The sequence below is a fragment of the Antrostomus carolinensis genome, unplaced genomic scaffold (assembly GCF_000700745.2).
Source record: "Antrostomus carolinensis isolate BGI_N321 unplaced genomic scaffold, ASM70074v2 scaffold9382, whole genome shotgun sequence".
NCBI classification, from domain to species: Eukaryota; Metazoa; Chordata; class Aves; order Caprimulgiformes; family Caprimulgidae; genus Antrostomus; species Antrostomus carolinensis.
This window is the reverse complement of record NW_010297541.1, coordinates 3,383-17,013: the sequence shown is the minus strand read 5'-3', so window position 1 is coordinate 17,013 and position 13,631 is coordinate 3,383. Positions and strand designations below refer to the sequence as shown.

The 13,631-nt window shown below is 42.9% G+C and overlaps 1 protein-coding gene across 1 annotated transcript in view; it reads right to left on the bottom strand.

The window, feature by feature from the left end:
- Positions 1-11,971: 11,971 nt before the first annotated feature.
- Positions 11,972-13,631, bottom strand: part of SPRTN (SprT-like N-terminal domain) — a 3,451-nt gene continuing 1,791 nt past the window's right edge. The window contains exons 3-4 of the mRNA XM_010162159.2: positions 13,026-13,293; positions 11,972-12,711 (exon numbers count right to left, since the gene is read on the bottom strand). Coding sequence (XP_010160461.2) covers positions 11,972-12,711; positions 13,026-13,293 — 1,008 coding nt within the window. The remainder of the gene's footprint in view (positions 12,712-13,025; positions 13,294-13,631) is intronic.

The following is a 13,631-nucleotide window of genomic DNA, read 5'->3' as shown; positions in this document are numbered from 1 at the left end:
ACAATATGCAGGGTGATCATTTTGCATAGTAAAATACTGCACCAGGGAAAGATGAAGCATCTCTTGGGTGTTTCTCAAAAGAAAGATGCTTGCAAGTCTGAGAGGCTGACAGCCTGTATCTTATGTAAAACATCTGACTGTGCTGACCACTTCAAAGAATGGAAAGATCACATCTCTTAAGTCACACTGGTAAGTATAATCAGACTGGAAAGTACCATTTTTCTGCCTGCAGAATGCTTGGCAGAATAGAATAGACTGCTGAGTGACAATAGCAAACTCAAAATCTCAAAATCTCTGACATCTAGCATGTGTACCTTGCATGCAGGCATGCAGATATGGCAGTAGCTCCATGCACGTGCAAATGCTAAGTACTCAAAAGCAAAGACTTTGAATAAATTTATGGGACTTAATTGGATTTGTATCTCATCTGCAGTTTTTTTGGGGGGAGAATATGGATATGCAGAAACTTGGACCTCCAATAGTCAGCTTCCATATAAAATACTCATTTAGCGATTTTGTGGATGTAAAGTAAAACTTGAATGTAAATAATTGCTGCAAATGTGTTGAAGCCCGTTTGTGGTGTTATGCTGCTGTAAGACCTGTGTTCGCTCTAGAACATCTGCTGAATCTGAGTTGCCTGACCCTGACTGGTGGGGGTGGATAGCAGCTGACAGAAGCAGGTTCAAGGTCCTCTGTCCTACCAGACAAAACCAGTTCCAGAGAATTTGCTCTGTTGACTTTTGCTACCGCTTACTCAGTTCCATCAAGCTTTTCCCCATAGCTTTGAAGCTGAGTGAATATACAGCACATTTATCCCTTTCCTGAAATAAGGGGGGGTTGGGGGGGGAAGCTCATAGCTCCCAAACAGTCAAGCCAGGTATTAAGAGTTGTCTTTAAAAGTGGAAGGAGTGGATGAGATGCAGATCACCAGCCCACTGGGGATAGACTTAAGTCCTTAGCAGGCCAGGGAGGAAGGAATGAGTTGAAGAGAAATGGCAAAGCAGTTGAGGAAGAGACCACTGCATGAGACCACTGCAAGATAAAGCATGTGTGTGAGGTGGGGGTGAGGAATACGGGACATGCCAGGCAAAAATATGTGATAGGTGTCTGCTTTGGGGAGGAACATGAAGTTTGAGGAGAAGGAATACACAATGCATTTGCCTGAGGAAAGACAACTGTTGATGCATCCTGTCTAGCTTTCTCTTCATGGATGTGTGTTGGAGAATAACATGTTTTTATCTCTGAAGACAGTAAGTCAGTAACTCTTTGCTTGAACTAGGAGTCAGTTTCCTTGTCTGTCTTCCCGGGGATTTTTTTTCACCTCTTATTAAATATGCAGCTCAGGATTAAACTTCTATTGGTAATAGTTTATGGGTTCTTCTGGAGAACACACTGTAAGTACCTTGTATATAACATGGTGATAAATGCTGGAAAAGGTGACCAGCTCGTTTGGCCTATAAGCCCAGTACCAGCATCTTCACATGGCTCCGTTTGCAGGGCATGCCTCGCATCTGGGGGGGGAGGACTGCAAAATACACAGGTGGACTCACAGCTTACCAGTATCACACACAGCTGACTCACTGCTTCAGGGCAATGTCTAAACTGGAAACCCATTATTTTTCAAATGCAGTTGGGGATGGGAAGTAAAATTAATAGCTGAATATTCACTCTGTGGATCCAGTGCTCCTTGTGGGCCTGTCTGTGTGTCGGTGCGGTTTGTCAGGGTGGAACCAGTTCCTTTCCTGGGCTTGTTTCAAAGACTGGTGTGGTTCAATTTGATTTTTGCTTTTAAATAAAAGATTAATTCAGAATAACTAAAATGCAGAGATTTGACTCCTACTCACAAACAGAAAGCCTAATACCTGGATGTTGTATTGGGTTGTGAACTGGTGTTTCACTACCTAAAGAAAGCAACAAACAACAAGCAAAGAAAAAAAAAAAAAGAAAAAAAAAACAACTGTCTGAAGGCAAGTCACTTAGGCTGTAAATGTATCTGGCTTACATTACCGTAAGTAAGCAAGCTTTATAAAGCTATTAATAAAGGTGGCATTATAGCAGAGGACATAGTGCCAGCCCTGAGAAACGTACGGAAACTAGAGTTTTGGAGCTTGATTATGTGCTGTTGTACTCCTGAGGTGTTTTACCATACAGTGAAGATGGGAGTGAATGTTATAAAAAAAAAAACCCCAACAAACCATGAGCCTGCAACAAAGTAAATGCTACCACCCCTAAACCTAAAATGTGCAGTCTTGGCTCGTGGGGAGTGCAGTTCCTTGAGTCACTAAAACTGAAAGATACTTCAGAAGAATTTTTTTTATCTAAGCACTTGGCAACACCTTTGTGGACATCAAGGAGAAAATACTTCTCAAAGGAAAATGTGATTGTAGACACTACTAATGTTTGGCAAGGGGAGCTGGGGCCGTTGGTAGTAACCAAATCTGTTTTCTGGGATTAGAATCTGGTTGATGGTGTTTCCAATAGCAAAAAGCACGGTTTGAACTGTCAGATTGGGCATATTTATTTTCCCTTCACTTCCTCTTCCCCAGCCACAGCATAACAGTAAATAATGTGGTTCTGCACAGTCGTATTTTAATGAGCAAGCAGAAACTGCAGTAGGTTAACTCTCTTTGGTCCTAAATTTTTTTTTGTACGTAGAACTCTTTAATGTGACGTAGGTAGCAGTTGCTTAACTTCTTTGATTACTTTTATTTTTCCCCACCTGCGCTATGAGAATATTCTAGTTTTTAAGAAACTCTTTATTGAAAATAGCACAAGTAGGAAACAACCGTATGTAGTTGAGAGTTGCTGCAGCTTCGTGACCGTGCGATGTTGAGCAGTGGCAGAACCAGGGAGGGCATGGATTTGATGGCAACCATCAGGCTCGAACACCTGCAGGGAAAGGCGGGAGGGGGGTTGTGGGCTCCCGGCTGCCCAGGGCTGTGGGAACGTGCCCGGGAGTAGGGGCTGGGGATGCCGAAACGCCAGGGGATGCCGCTCCGGGGACAGCTGGCAGCGAGTGCCTGGGTCCTAGAACGGTTTGAAGTGTCCCAGAGGCGACAAAGACAAGCCAAAGACAAGGATGTTGTACTGCACAAACAAAAGCTATTTGGACTTGTGAGCAATCAAAGGCTGGGTATGTTGGTTGGGAGGCTTTTTTGTTGTTGATTACCATGGAGTAAGCTCTTGTTTAGATGCTCATGAGGCAGCTTTGTCTTGCTATATTGGTGCCACCTACAACTAAACATCCACCGGAACAGGGATGAAGGGTGCTTACAGCAGCTTTTCAAATTTGCTCTAGTTTCCCCAGGTGAGAGTCCTCAGAGAACAATGGCTCTGCCTCCTACCTCCTTGGCACGTTCCCTTTCCATCAAGAGGAACTTCTTTACTGTGAGGGTGACAGAGCACTGGAACAGGCTGCCCAGAGAGGTTGTGGAGTCTCTTTCTCTGGAGATGTTCAAAACCCACCTGGACACGATCCTGTGCAACTTGTTCTAGATGAACCTGCTTTGGCAGGGGGGTTGGACTAGGTGATCTCCAGAGGTCCCTTCCAAGCCCTACCACTCTGTGATTTCTGCTCCTGCACATGCGTGGGGGGACCTGTCCTGCCCCCTCACTAGCCCAGTGCTTTTGCATCCTTCCAGGCTGCCTGAGCTCCCCAAGTGCTGTCCCCACATGTCAGCCAAGCTGCAGACTTTTGTGCTACATCCCTTCTGTGGATGATAGATTAAATTATAAAATACTTGTCTGAGGTAAATATTTGCTTGTAGCAGCCTGCTGCCTGCCCTTCTAGGTGGTTGGGTGCTACCTAGACCTTTGGCTTGCAAAAAATGCGTCTGGCTGCTGCTGTGTGGTCTCTGGCTGCTGCTGCCTGCCCTGAGGTGGTGCTGCTTGACAAAGGGTCACTGTGGCAAGCTGCTGACCTTCTAGGGAAGCAAACGCCTGAGTCTTGAATTGTTGAGGGTGCTCCTAGTCTTTTTGGCAGAGGTAGCTGGATTATACATGACACAGGTGAACCGTGGCAGTTCCTGGGGCATACCTGTCAGCCAGCACTGCATGCAGTGTTATCTAACCACACTAGCATAGCCCAGGAGCAGCTTCACACAAAGTTTGGATAGTCTTTCTATTGAAGAAAGGAAAGGGAGAGACCCAAGGAGACTGGAAACTGGTGCAGGATTCACAAACGAGACCTCTACTTGTCAATCCTAAAAATGGTATCACTTGAATACAAAGCCACAGCCACATGTGAAAATACACTCAAGGCTGGGATCAACCCGTCGTGTAACAACACAAAGCTGAGTGAGGATGCTTGCCCAACAGCAGAGACCTCCAGTCTCTCTCCTGTTCCTGAAGAAGTTAAGGCAGTGGTTCGCTCAGTACCTGCTGCAGGGTGGGCGCAGACTGACCACCACCCTGTGCGTGGTTCAGCGCCTGTGCTGCTGGAGGTGCAATGTGTTAGTTTAGTGTGTGAGAGCAGCGCTGCAGAAGAGTCCTGAGGGAAGGCAACATTTCTGGAGCCTGTAGAGGGATTAAGAGGAAGGCTGCATTAAGGCAACTTTAGATGTTTGCCTCCAACCCCAGGTCTCCTCATTCCTCCAGGGGCTGCTCCTGTCCAGCACGCTTTGCAAACGGCTCCAAAGTCTTGGTTTGAGAACCAAGCGCCAGCCCAAATGTTAAGCAGTGAAACCTCCTGGGTGGTGTCCTCTTAACTCTGCCAAATTGCCTGGGAAATGTTGCCAGCTCACTTGAATAGTCTTTTGGGGTTTTGCAGTTGCCTGAAATACCTCCTATTTCCTGTCATCAGATGCTTTTCCTGCCTTCTAAAGCTCTTCTAGGTCCATTCAAAGTTAATTACATCTGAGCTTTAATTCACCTCATCTGCAGGGCTGATAATCCTGCCCCTCTCCAGCATGGCTTGGTGAGGAAGCAGTAATTAAAACCTGCTTTTCCAGGGCAGGCTGTGAGAAGCTGTAACCCAGCTGCTCCTCCACCCAGCTTGGCAGGGCAGAGCTTCCTTGTACCTGTCTCTGTTTTGTGGCATGTGTCCAGCTCCTGCCTGAAGTCCCCCAGTCTCTGATCCCCCCATGGGATGGGGGACTTGTGCCTCCTGGCTGTGGCCTGGGTGGTGGCAGTGATGAGAGCTGCCCGTGACAAACCTTTCAGGGAGAGGGAGAAACGTGGAGCTGGAAATAAATGGATGGTTAGAGATGGTGGTTCCTGGGCTGTGCCAGTGCAAGGGCAAGCAGGGGGATCTTAACTGCCTTCATTTGTAATTTCACTCTGTCCTGAAGTGCTCGTGGGGTTGTTAGGCAGAAACCCAGGGCTGTGGAAGTGGGAAGGGGCTCCTGGAGATGGTCTGGTCCAGGCCCCGCCTACCCTTGAGCAGAGTCACGCAGAGGTGGCTGCCCAGGACCACAGCCAGTTGGGCCTCTCTGGGCAACCTGTTTCTGTGTCCAGCCACTCTCACCGTAATAAAGTTGTTTCTTATGTTTAAATTCAATTTCCTATATAGATACTGCTAAATGCAAAGCTAAAGACTAACTCAAATAATCCTTAGCAACACATCCTGCAGAAGACAGCAGATTTGAGAATAAAGTTCCCTACTCGCAGCTTTCCGTAGCCCACCTGGTACAGGTGCCATCCCCTCTGAAGCCTCCAGAATGTTTTATCCTGAGGACAACTCTTCCCTTTGGACATGTTCCCATTTGCCATCTACCAAAAACAGCCAAGACTTTGTACGATATCCTTCCACTGGTGCATTTTCTGGAGCAGCCTCTGCCAAGCTATGTGGTCCTGTCACACACCAGCGTGTTTGTCTTGCTGTTGATTGAAAAACAGCTACTGTAAGATGTGCTGTGCACTATAAATAGCACATCCCCTACGAGTCTTGGGAGTAACGTCTGTAAAGTAGCAAGTGTGTGCTGGGTTACACATTAAAGAGACCAAAACCATTGGACTTTGTACACTGCACTCTGAAGTGGCACAAAAAAATAAAAGCCCTCTGGTCAAATGAGTGCTTCTGAGAAGTGCTGCCTCTGAGCTGAACAAAATGGCTAGTGGTTGCTCAAGCCATGTGTGGGTGCTGCAGGGAGGATGCGTCCTGGCTGCAGGCAAGGGCTGCAGAGGCTGCACTGCCGTCTTGCAGATGAGCACCCTCCGAGCAAGTGCTTTGCACAGCTTTTTTGCTTCCTGCCTCTCTCAAAATCACAACCCACACCCTCCTGGTGAATCAAAAACTGCTTACAAATGGGTGGCAGCACACCCGTGGAACGGATCCTTTCAGGAAGAAAGAGAATAATTACTGGGAGGCAAGAGCAGGGTGGTCAGAGGGAAGGCAAAGGCAGGGGGAGTAAGAGCAGAGAGTCTTTTTGGCTGTTCCCTCCATCAGTAAGTCACTGAATGAAGCTACTAGAAGAATTAAAAACCCCAACTAAATCATATTCCTATAGGTAAGATACTGCTCTGGGACTTCACCAAGCTCCAGTCCACAGCTTACCACAGAATTTGTGCAATAGTAACATTTCTAAAGAGAAGGTACTTGCAGTGAACGCACAAATTATAGTCCAGAGATCAATGTCATTTAGAGAAAAAGTATTATTTACTGCTTCTAAATTAAGCAATGGGGGAGCCAAATACTTGGTTTGTTCCTTCAAACATTATTATGCAGTTTATGAAATGTCAGGTCTAAGATTTATTAGGACAAAAAAAGCAGATGAAATGATGCAAAGGATAAGGGCTGCATGGGACAGAGACAGGGTGAGCTATTCAGGCCAAGCTGCTGCACCTTCTTAGAAATTTAATCTAGTCTCAAAGCAGCCTGGCCTGGCAGAAGCTAAAAGGGAACGGAGGGATTAAGGCCATGGCCTTCTCCCTTTTTTTAGCTTTCACACCTACAGTTACACCACCCTTCCCTCCGCCTGTCACACCCTTCCAGCTCCCAGGCTTAGCCAAGGAGCAGAACACAAGTTTTGTGTTTTATAAACCCCTCTGACTTCCTTACAACCCTATCCTGGTTCTCTCGAGGAGCTGGGTTGATGCCAAATTGTGACAAAAAAGTTGGATTTTTCACTGCAATTTATGCAAGCGATGAGGCATATGTAGACCACAAAAGATGCCTTTTGGGTTATTCACTGAGGCCTGAAATAGGAAAAGGAGCTACTGTCTCATCTTCAAGTCCCCCTTGAAGCAAAGGTAAAAGGAACACTCACAGAAAACCCAAAATTGACTTCTCAACTCTAAGCTAGTTGCAGACCTCCCTCCCCTTTCCTGATCCTCCTCTTTAACTTGTTTGTGGTCCAGTCGGGGCTCCTGCTGAGCTGTCTTCAGCCTGGCGTGCAGGTGGAGCCCGCTAATTCTGCACTTTCTGTTTTTTCCCTGTAGACTAGAGGCTGAAGAGGAAGAAGTAAGTATTCCTTAAGTGCAAGGAGTGCCACCTCATGGCCTGTTGAAGAATCCCAAAGCTCTACCCAGTTTCGTGTCCTAGTATTTTTTCCATATACACGAATATATGAAAACATACACAGTGTATTTTCACACACACACACTGAAATGCAAGTCACTTGCATTGCCTGTCTACCCATAAACTACACTTTAAGGATAATTTAATGCAGAGTCTTTGCATTCACATACAAACAATTTTTTCTTTAAGATTAAGACCAAAACAGCTGTAATAATCCAGATGCAAATAAGAACTTGAGTATTTTAGTTTGGAGTGTAAAATTCCTGCATGCTGGCTGGCAGGTAAGAAGCAGCTGCTGGAGAGCAGCGGTTTCACTGCTGTCATTACTGTCAGGCAGCAACAACCATTTGCTCACAGGGGAATGTGGGTCCGATGTAACCTCAGGAGGTCACCCAGTCCAACATTTTAGTGGCTTTTCAATATCAGGTGGCTAACTGCAACAGCTGCTGTCTGGACACCATGTTCAAGGGTGAACATCCCCAGCAGTGATAAAGCAAACAGCTGCGGTGACATTCTCCAGCCAGAGTAGTTTGCATAACCCTGTCATCACCATGAATTGCTCCAACCACTTTAGAAGATATGTCCATCTTTTTCTCAGAAACTCACTGTTTGTTCTTTCTTGCTATTACCCTTCAGTACAGTGTAACTTGCTGTATTTTAAGGATGTATAGGGCTGTTGTGTGTATGGAAATTACAACAGAAGGAAGGGACTCCAAAGGAACACTTGAGGAAGAAGAAAATCCTTCCAAACTGTTTAATTCTATAGCACGTCTTGCTGCTGCAGCAAGAGAAGCCTGAAGTTTGAAATAGCTACTTTGGATGGCAGGAATTACTCACTAGTCCTCCAGTTACGATCAAGTCCTCTCTAGCCTTTGATTTTGTAAAATATTATTACCTGGTATCCTTTATTACTGACACTGGTACAGTGGCAGGTAGCACAGCCTGTTCCAAATGAACAGCATTTAGTTCTCTTGAAAAATGTTCCTGGAAAGGAGGCTCAGGTAACTAATTCCTACACAGTCTGAGCAGCAGCACGTGCTCCCATGGAGAAGTGTTCTTCCACCTAGACATAAATAACCTGCTCATCAGCTTACACATAGGAATTAGGGTTGAACGTGCTGTAAAAATACACTTCCCATGTGACCTAGATATCCCAAGTGAAAACAAACAGTACTTGGACTACTGGAGATGGCGAAGTATAGAGGAATGCACATTATCACTTATGAAACATTAGAGAAGCAGACTATTTATATTACATATCTTCTTGCAAGATAATAATTCATTTTTATTAATCCAGAGAAAAATTATACTTCCCACTCCTTCATCAGAACTCACCAGGTATTATGAAAACTTCCAAGGTAATATTTCCACAAAGTAAAAAATACTTGAAAATATTTGACCTTCCAGATTTCTTGTCTGATAACCAGTTGCAAGGCAACTCAAGAGCAGCCTCCTCTAATAATGGAAATAGCTAAGTAACCAATCCCCTCTTAGGTAGTTTAACCTCTAGAAATTGTAACCTGAATGGTTCTGAGCAATTCCAGTAGATGACTACAGAAGGAAACTGCTTTTGCCTTTAGTTTGCAGAACCATTTGTTGACGTCTCTCATACCTGATTTGTCTCATAAGTATATTAACTTCTTTCTCAGACTTCCAGTCAGGCAACTTATTTTGCAGCAGTCCAGTGAAACATGTTTGTTCAGGATTCATTACTAGTTTGTGTTGTTATAGGCAGTATCTAAATTCACTCAGGACAAAGTGAATTGATAGAGAAAATGACATTTTTCATCTTTGACCCAAATGTACCAGCATATTTTAAAAACATACTGGTGGTCATTGTTGTAATTATGGGAAGGACACTGTACTCAAGAGCAAAATCTTACAGAAACTGCATTCACAGTAACATACCCCACAAACCAAGGCCATGACCTGTTAATAACAGTCTGCATTAGGTAGCAACAGCAAAGCTGATCCACCCAGCTCTTTGTCACCTTTATCTCTGTGTAAAAGAGACCTTGGCACCATAATACTTCATTGTAAAACACACACACATGGGCAGAGGTGATGTTTTTCCACAGCTGGTCCAAAATTGCTCAGTTGTTTTGAAAACAGATCTATTTTAGGACACTTGTATATTTGAGACAGGATTTGCCTATAGCTTAAGTTCCCCCACCCCACCAGGCTATATTGTTCACTGAATTCTACAGGCCAAAGTCCCTCATTTGTTTCCTGTTTGTTGTGCAAAAGAACACTGCTGATGTAAACCATTAGAAAAAATAATCCATTTAACAATACCCACAATCCTCCCTTCTCCTTTACTCTTACCAGTTGCAGTGGGAAAGACAAACCAGGAAACTGATGAGAACAACAGTCAGCTAAAAGTGTCTCAAAAAAAGCAGCTTCATGATGTGGAGACCATTCATGATGTGCATCTAGTTCTCATCTTAGAAACACAGAGTAGTACAAACACTTTGGAGCATTACTGTCCTTGTAAAAGTCAAGTTTCACCAGGAATGCTGACAGATTCTGCAGTTTTAAGAAGGCAGTATGGAAAATCAACATGTCAAATCTCATTTCAGAATCATTATTTTCTAAAATTTTCCACAGAAATGCAACAAAAGTGAAACTGTACTAAAAATACGATGGAGAAGGCAGAGGTCAATGCAGTCCATATTCACCAACACCTGTTTTTACAGGGAAATTTAAGAAGGAAAAGTACTAATACAAAAAGGATCTATGAAACCAGACTGTTACTAGATACACAAGTGAGCCCACTGCCGAGTAACCCAAGATGCCCACAACTGACACGTGAAACCCAGGCTTAAGGAAAATCTAAAATTCAGTAACCATTTATTCAGAATATGCAAGAACAATCCGATTCACGTTAAACATCTGTAGTGCAAGTATTTAGAAAATACACCAAAGTTTAAAAAGAGTAAAGGCATCATTCACCAAATTCCATTGCACATCAGTTTATTTCCCAATTTCAAAAGGGAGCAGCAAGTAATTAATTATATAAAGGCAAACATATGTGCATCTGAGGCTAATATAGCCATCTGAAGTTGTAGCAACAATATATGAAAGAGTAATTTTTTCTTTTTTTTTTTTTAAACAAAAATATTTATAATAAGTTTTACAAGTAAGGAAACAAGCTGTTAAACTGTTGAACCAGTTAAATACTTTCAGTGCAGCAAGAGAACTGTTAACATTTCAGAAAGTTTATAGAGAAAACACATCTGCTCAGCATTCATAACTTGTCACAGTACAATGGTTTCAGTGCTCAACTGACTGGCTGGTTGGATACTACCCACCAGGCTGGCTGGCTTTCAGGAGAAGCAAAACAAAAGACTGTCAGCTAATGTCAACTTAATGCCATTTTGGCCTGTAAAGCACTGGAAGTTTAACTGAGAAATCACGAAGGCTTTTATGATACAGCCAGGAACAGTCTCTACCAGTGTTGCTACCAAAATTCCTCACAACTTTTACTTACTGGTATCAGCGTACGGAGGTCAGTTACTCATTCACATAATACCTGTATCCTAAAAACTAGCCAACTTCCAACAGAGTTTGTGCAAACCATCCGAAAAAGTGGGTGGAGAGTCTAGCTGGGATCCTGGACCAGAAGACACACAAAAGACTGAAGTTCATTAGCTTCCCTTTGACCACTCACACTTCTAACAGTATAGCTAACTTTTAAATCCTTTTTGGTAACAAGCTCCACAAAATTTATTTTTTTTTTTTTAATTGAGCCTTTAAGTATAGGACCTTCTGCTCATCTACCAAGTGTCTTGTGCTTCATTTCCAAGCACCTCCACTGGCCTTCTGCATTTTCTCTTTTCCTGCTACAAACCACCCATTAAACCTAAATGGATGCTTTGTTGTGTTTTTGATGCCTACTCCTCTCCCATCTTTGACAAAAGCCCATATTTGAGATTTTCACTCTTGTCTTTTCTAAAAGGTCATAGTTGAAAAGGATCCACCTGAGAGTGTAACTATGGCTTATGCTAAATATTTCCTATTCTAAAAATACCCTCCACTTAATTACATTGCAGTAAACAGAAAAATTCTTATCTATGACAGGTGGTTAACCTCAAGCATGGCCAAAAACACTTAAAAAAAAAAAAAACAACACAAAAGGGTCTTAAGAACAAAGATAAATTGGCAGCATTAAAAATGTCTTAATTTTAAAAACTGCCTTGAAAGCACGTAGTTTGGCAAATATCCACTTTCTCTCGTAATTACCCAGATTCTGCAGAAATTACATTGGCACAAACATCCACCTACTAAACCTTGAGCATTCGACTCTTTGGAACACAAGTAGCAGCTGGCTTCCTAGCCAGCACTGATGTGTGACTCCACAGAACTCGCAGTTCAGCACACTGACAGCCATTTACAGTCCAGTTCAGAACAGGCACACGGGGAAGTAACCGCAGCTGAGCAAATCCTGAGCAAAGTCGTTTTCAAGCAAAGTTTTCAGCCCTGGTTTATCTTTTTGAGACAGCTTTCTGAAAGGGTTCATGCAAGACAAGAATCAAGGTGTTCATTTATTCTAGACTCCAAAACCTCAGCCTGGCAAACCGGACAACTGACTTGTTTATCCTGCCTTACAGCAGCGCTGGAACTTGCAGAGGACACTGTATATTCATCTTTGGTTTTCATGGGTGTATTTATACCTGAAGTAACATCAGTACCCCCTCTTTTAATGAAATAGTTTTCAAAGGCAGTTCTGTTTTCCATTGTTGGCCATTGTTGCAGTGTATTGGTACACTCAGACCTTTTTTCCCCAGATGCAACCTGAGCTGGTTTTATCTGTTCAAAACAAATTTGTTTCGGTGGCCTGTTATAAAGTGGCATAACCCTCTTGCCTTTTGCAGAATCATGGTTTGATTTTTCTTCCATAACACGAGCAATTTTAACAGGCGATCCATTAACATTCCTGTAAGCTTTTGTATCAGCAACGGAGGGCTTAGGAAACTCACGCTTTGAAGCCAAGTTGATTTTCTCACTGGCATCATCAGTATAAAGTGGAAAGAAGATGCCACTACGGGGTGATTTTTCAAATTTTATCTCATTTTTAGGGATTGGTATTGTCCTTACTGCTGAACAATGCTGTGAACCAGGTGCTTCACTGTTTCCAACACTGCTGCTGGAATTTGTGCTTTTTTCTGAGAGTGCACTGTTTTGTCCTCCTCCAAGCCGATATCCCTTTCCACTAAAAGGCATCAGATCTTGCATACCACGGATTTGTGTCTTGCCTGCAAAATAAGAAGAGAAGAACATAAGAAAAGTTAGTAACTTCTCCATATATAAATCATGGGTGTTGTAGTTTACATGTTTCACCCGAAAAATGTGCTGCTTGAAAATAGTGCAGCAAACTAAACCTTTTGCGGACACTGAAGTTGAGAGGAGCCTAGAAATGCACAAATAAAATGGGCCCTGTTCTTTGCTACATAACAGTAAAAAAAACAAATAGTAAACAAAGCTCATGCAGCCATTTATCTGTATTTGTTCAAGGAACTGTTTGTGCAAAAACAGTTTGAAAAAGAAAAAAAATAATTATTTTAAATACCTTTGTTGGTTGACTCGGAATTTGGAAGTTTTGCTGGCTGAGTTTTCTCCTTGGATTTCTTAGAAAAGTTCTCTGGCTCCTTCACTTTTGTGAATGTACCTCCACACGTCTCTTGATGCTCAGCCCACCAAAAGTCTCGTGCAGAGGGTGCTCTGTTCATCGAACGTTTCACATATCCAAAGTAAGGCCTTCTATACTGACAGGGGCCATTGCATCGCCACCAGTGCTGGCGGTACAAATCCACCTCATCATGAAAACTGTGATAGATCTAGGTTAAAAAAAGAAAAAAAGTAATCATTCAGAAAGTTTCTAATTTTATATCACTAGCTCCACAATATATTTTTTTAAATTTATTACCATCTTTCATTACTGCTGTGATTTTTACATTACCAGTTAAAAAAGCTGAACTGGGGTAAAATTTGATCAACATTTAGCTACCATTAAAACAAAACTTTAAAAAAAAGACAGGATGTGTAGGAATATGTCCTGGCTATCTTGAATTGCAAGAAAATAGATTAATTGGAAAATAGATTAATTGGAGACCTAATTAATGTTTACAAATATGTTAAGGGCAAATGTCATGAGGATGGAGCCAGGCTCTTCTCA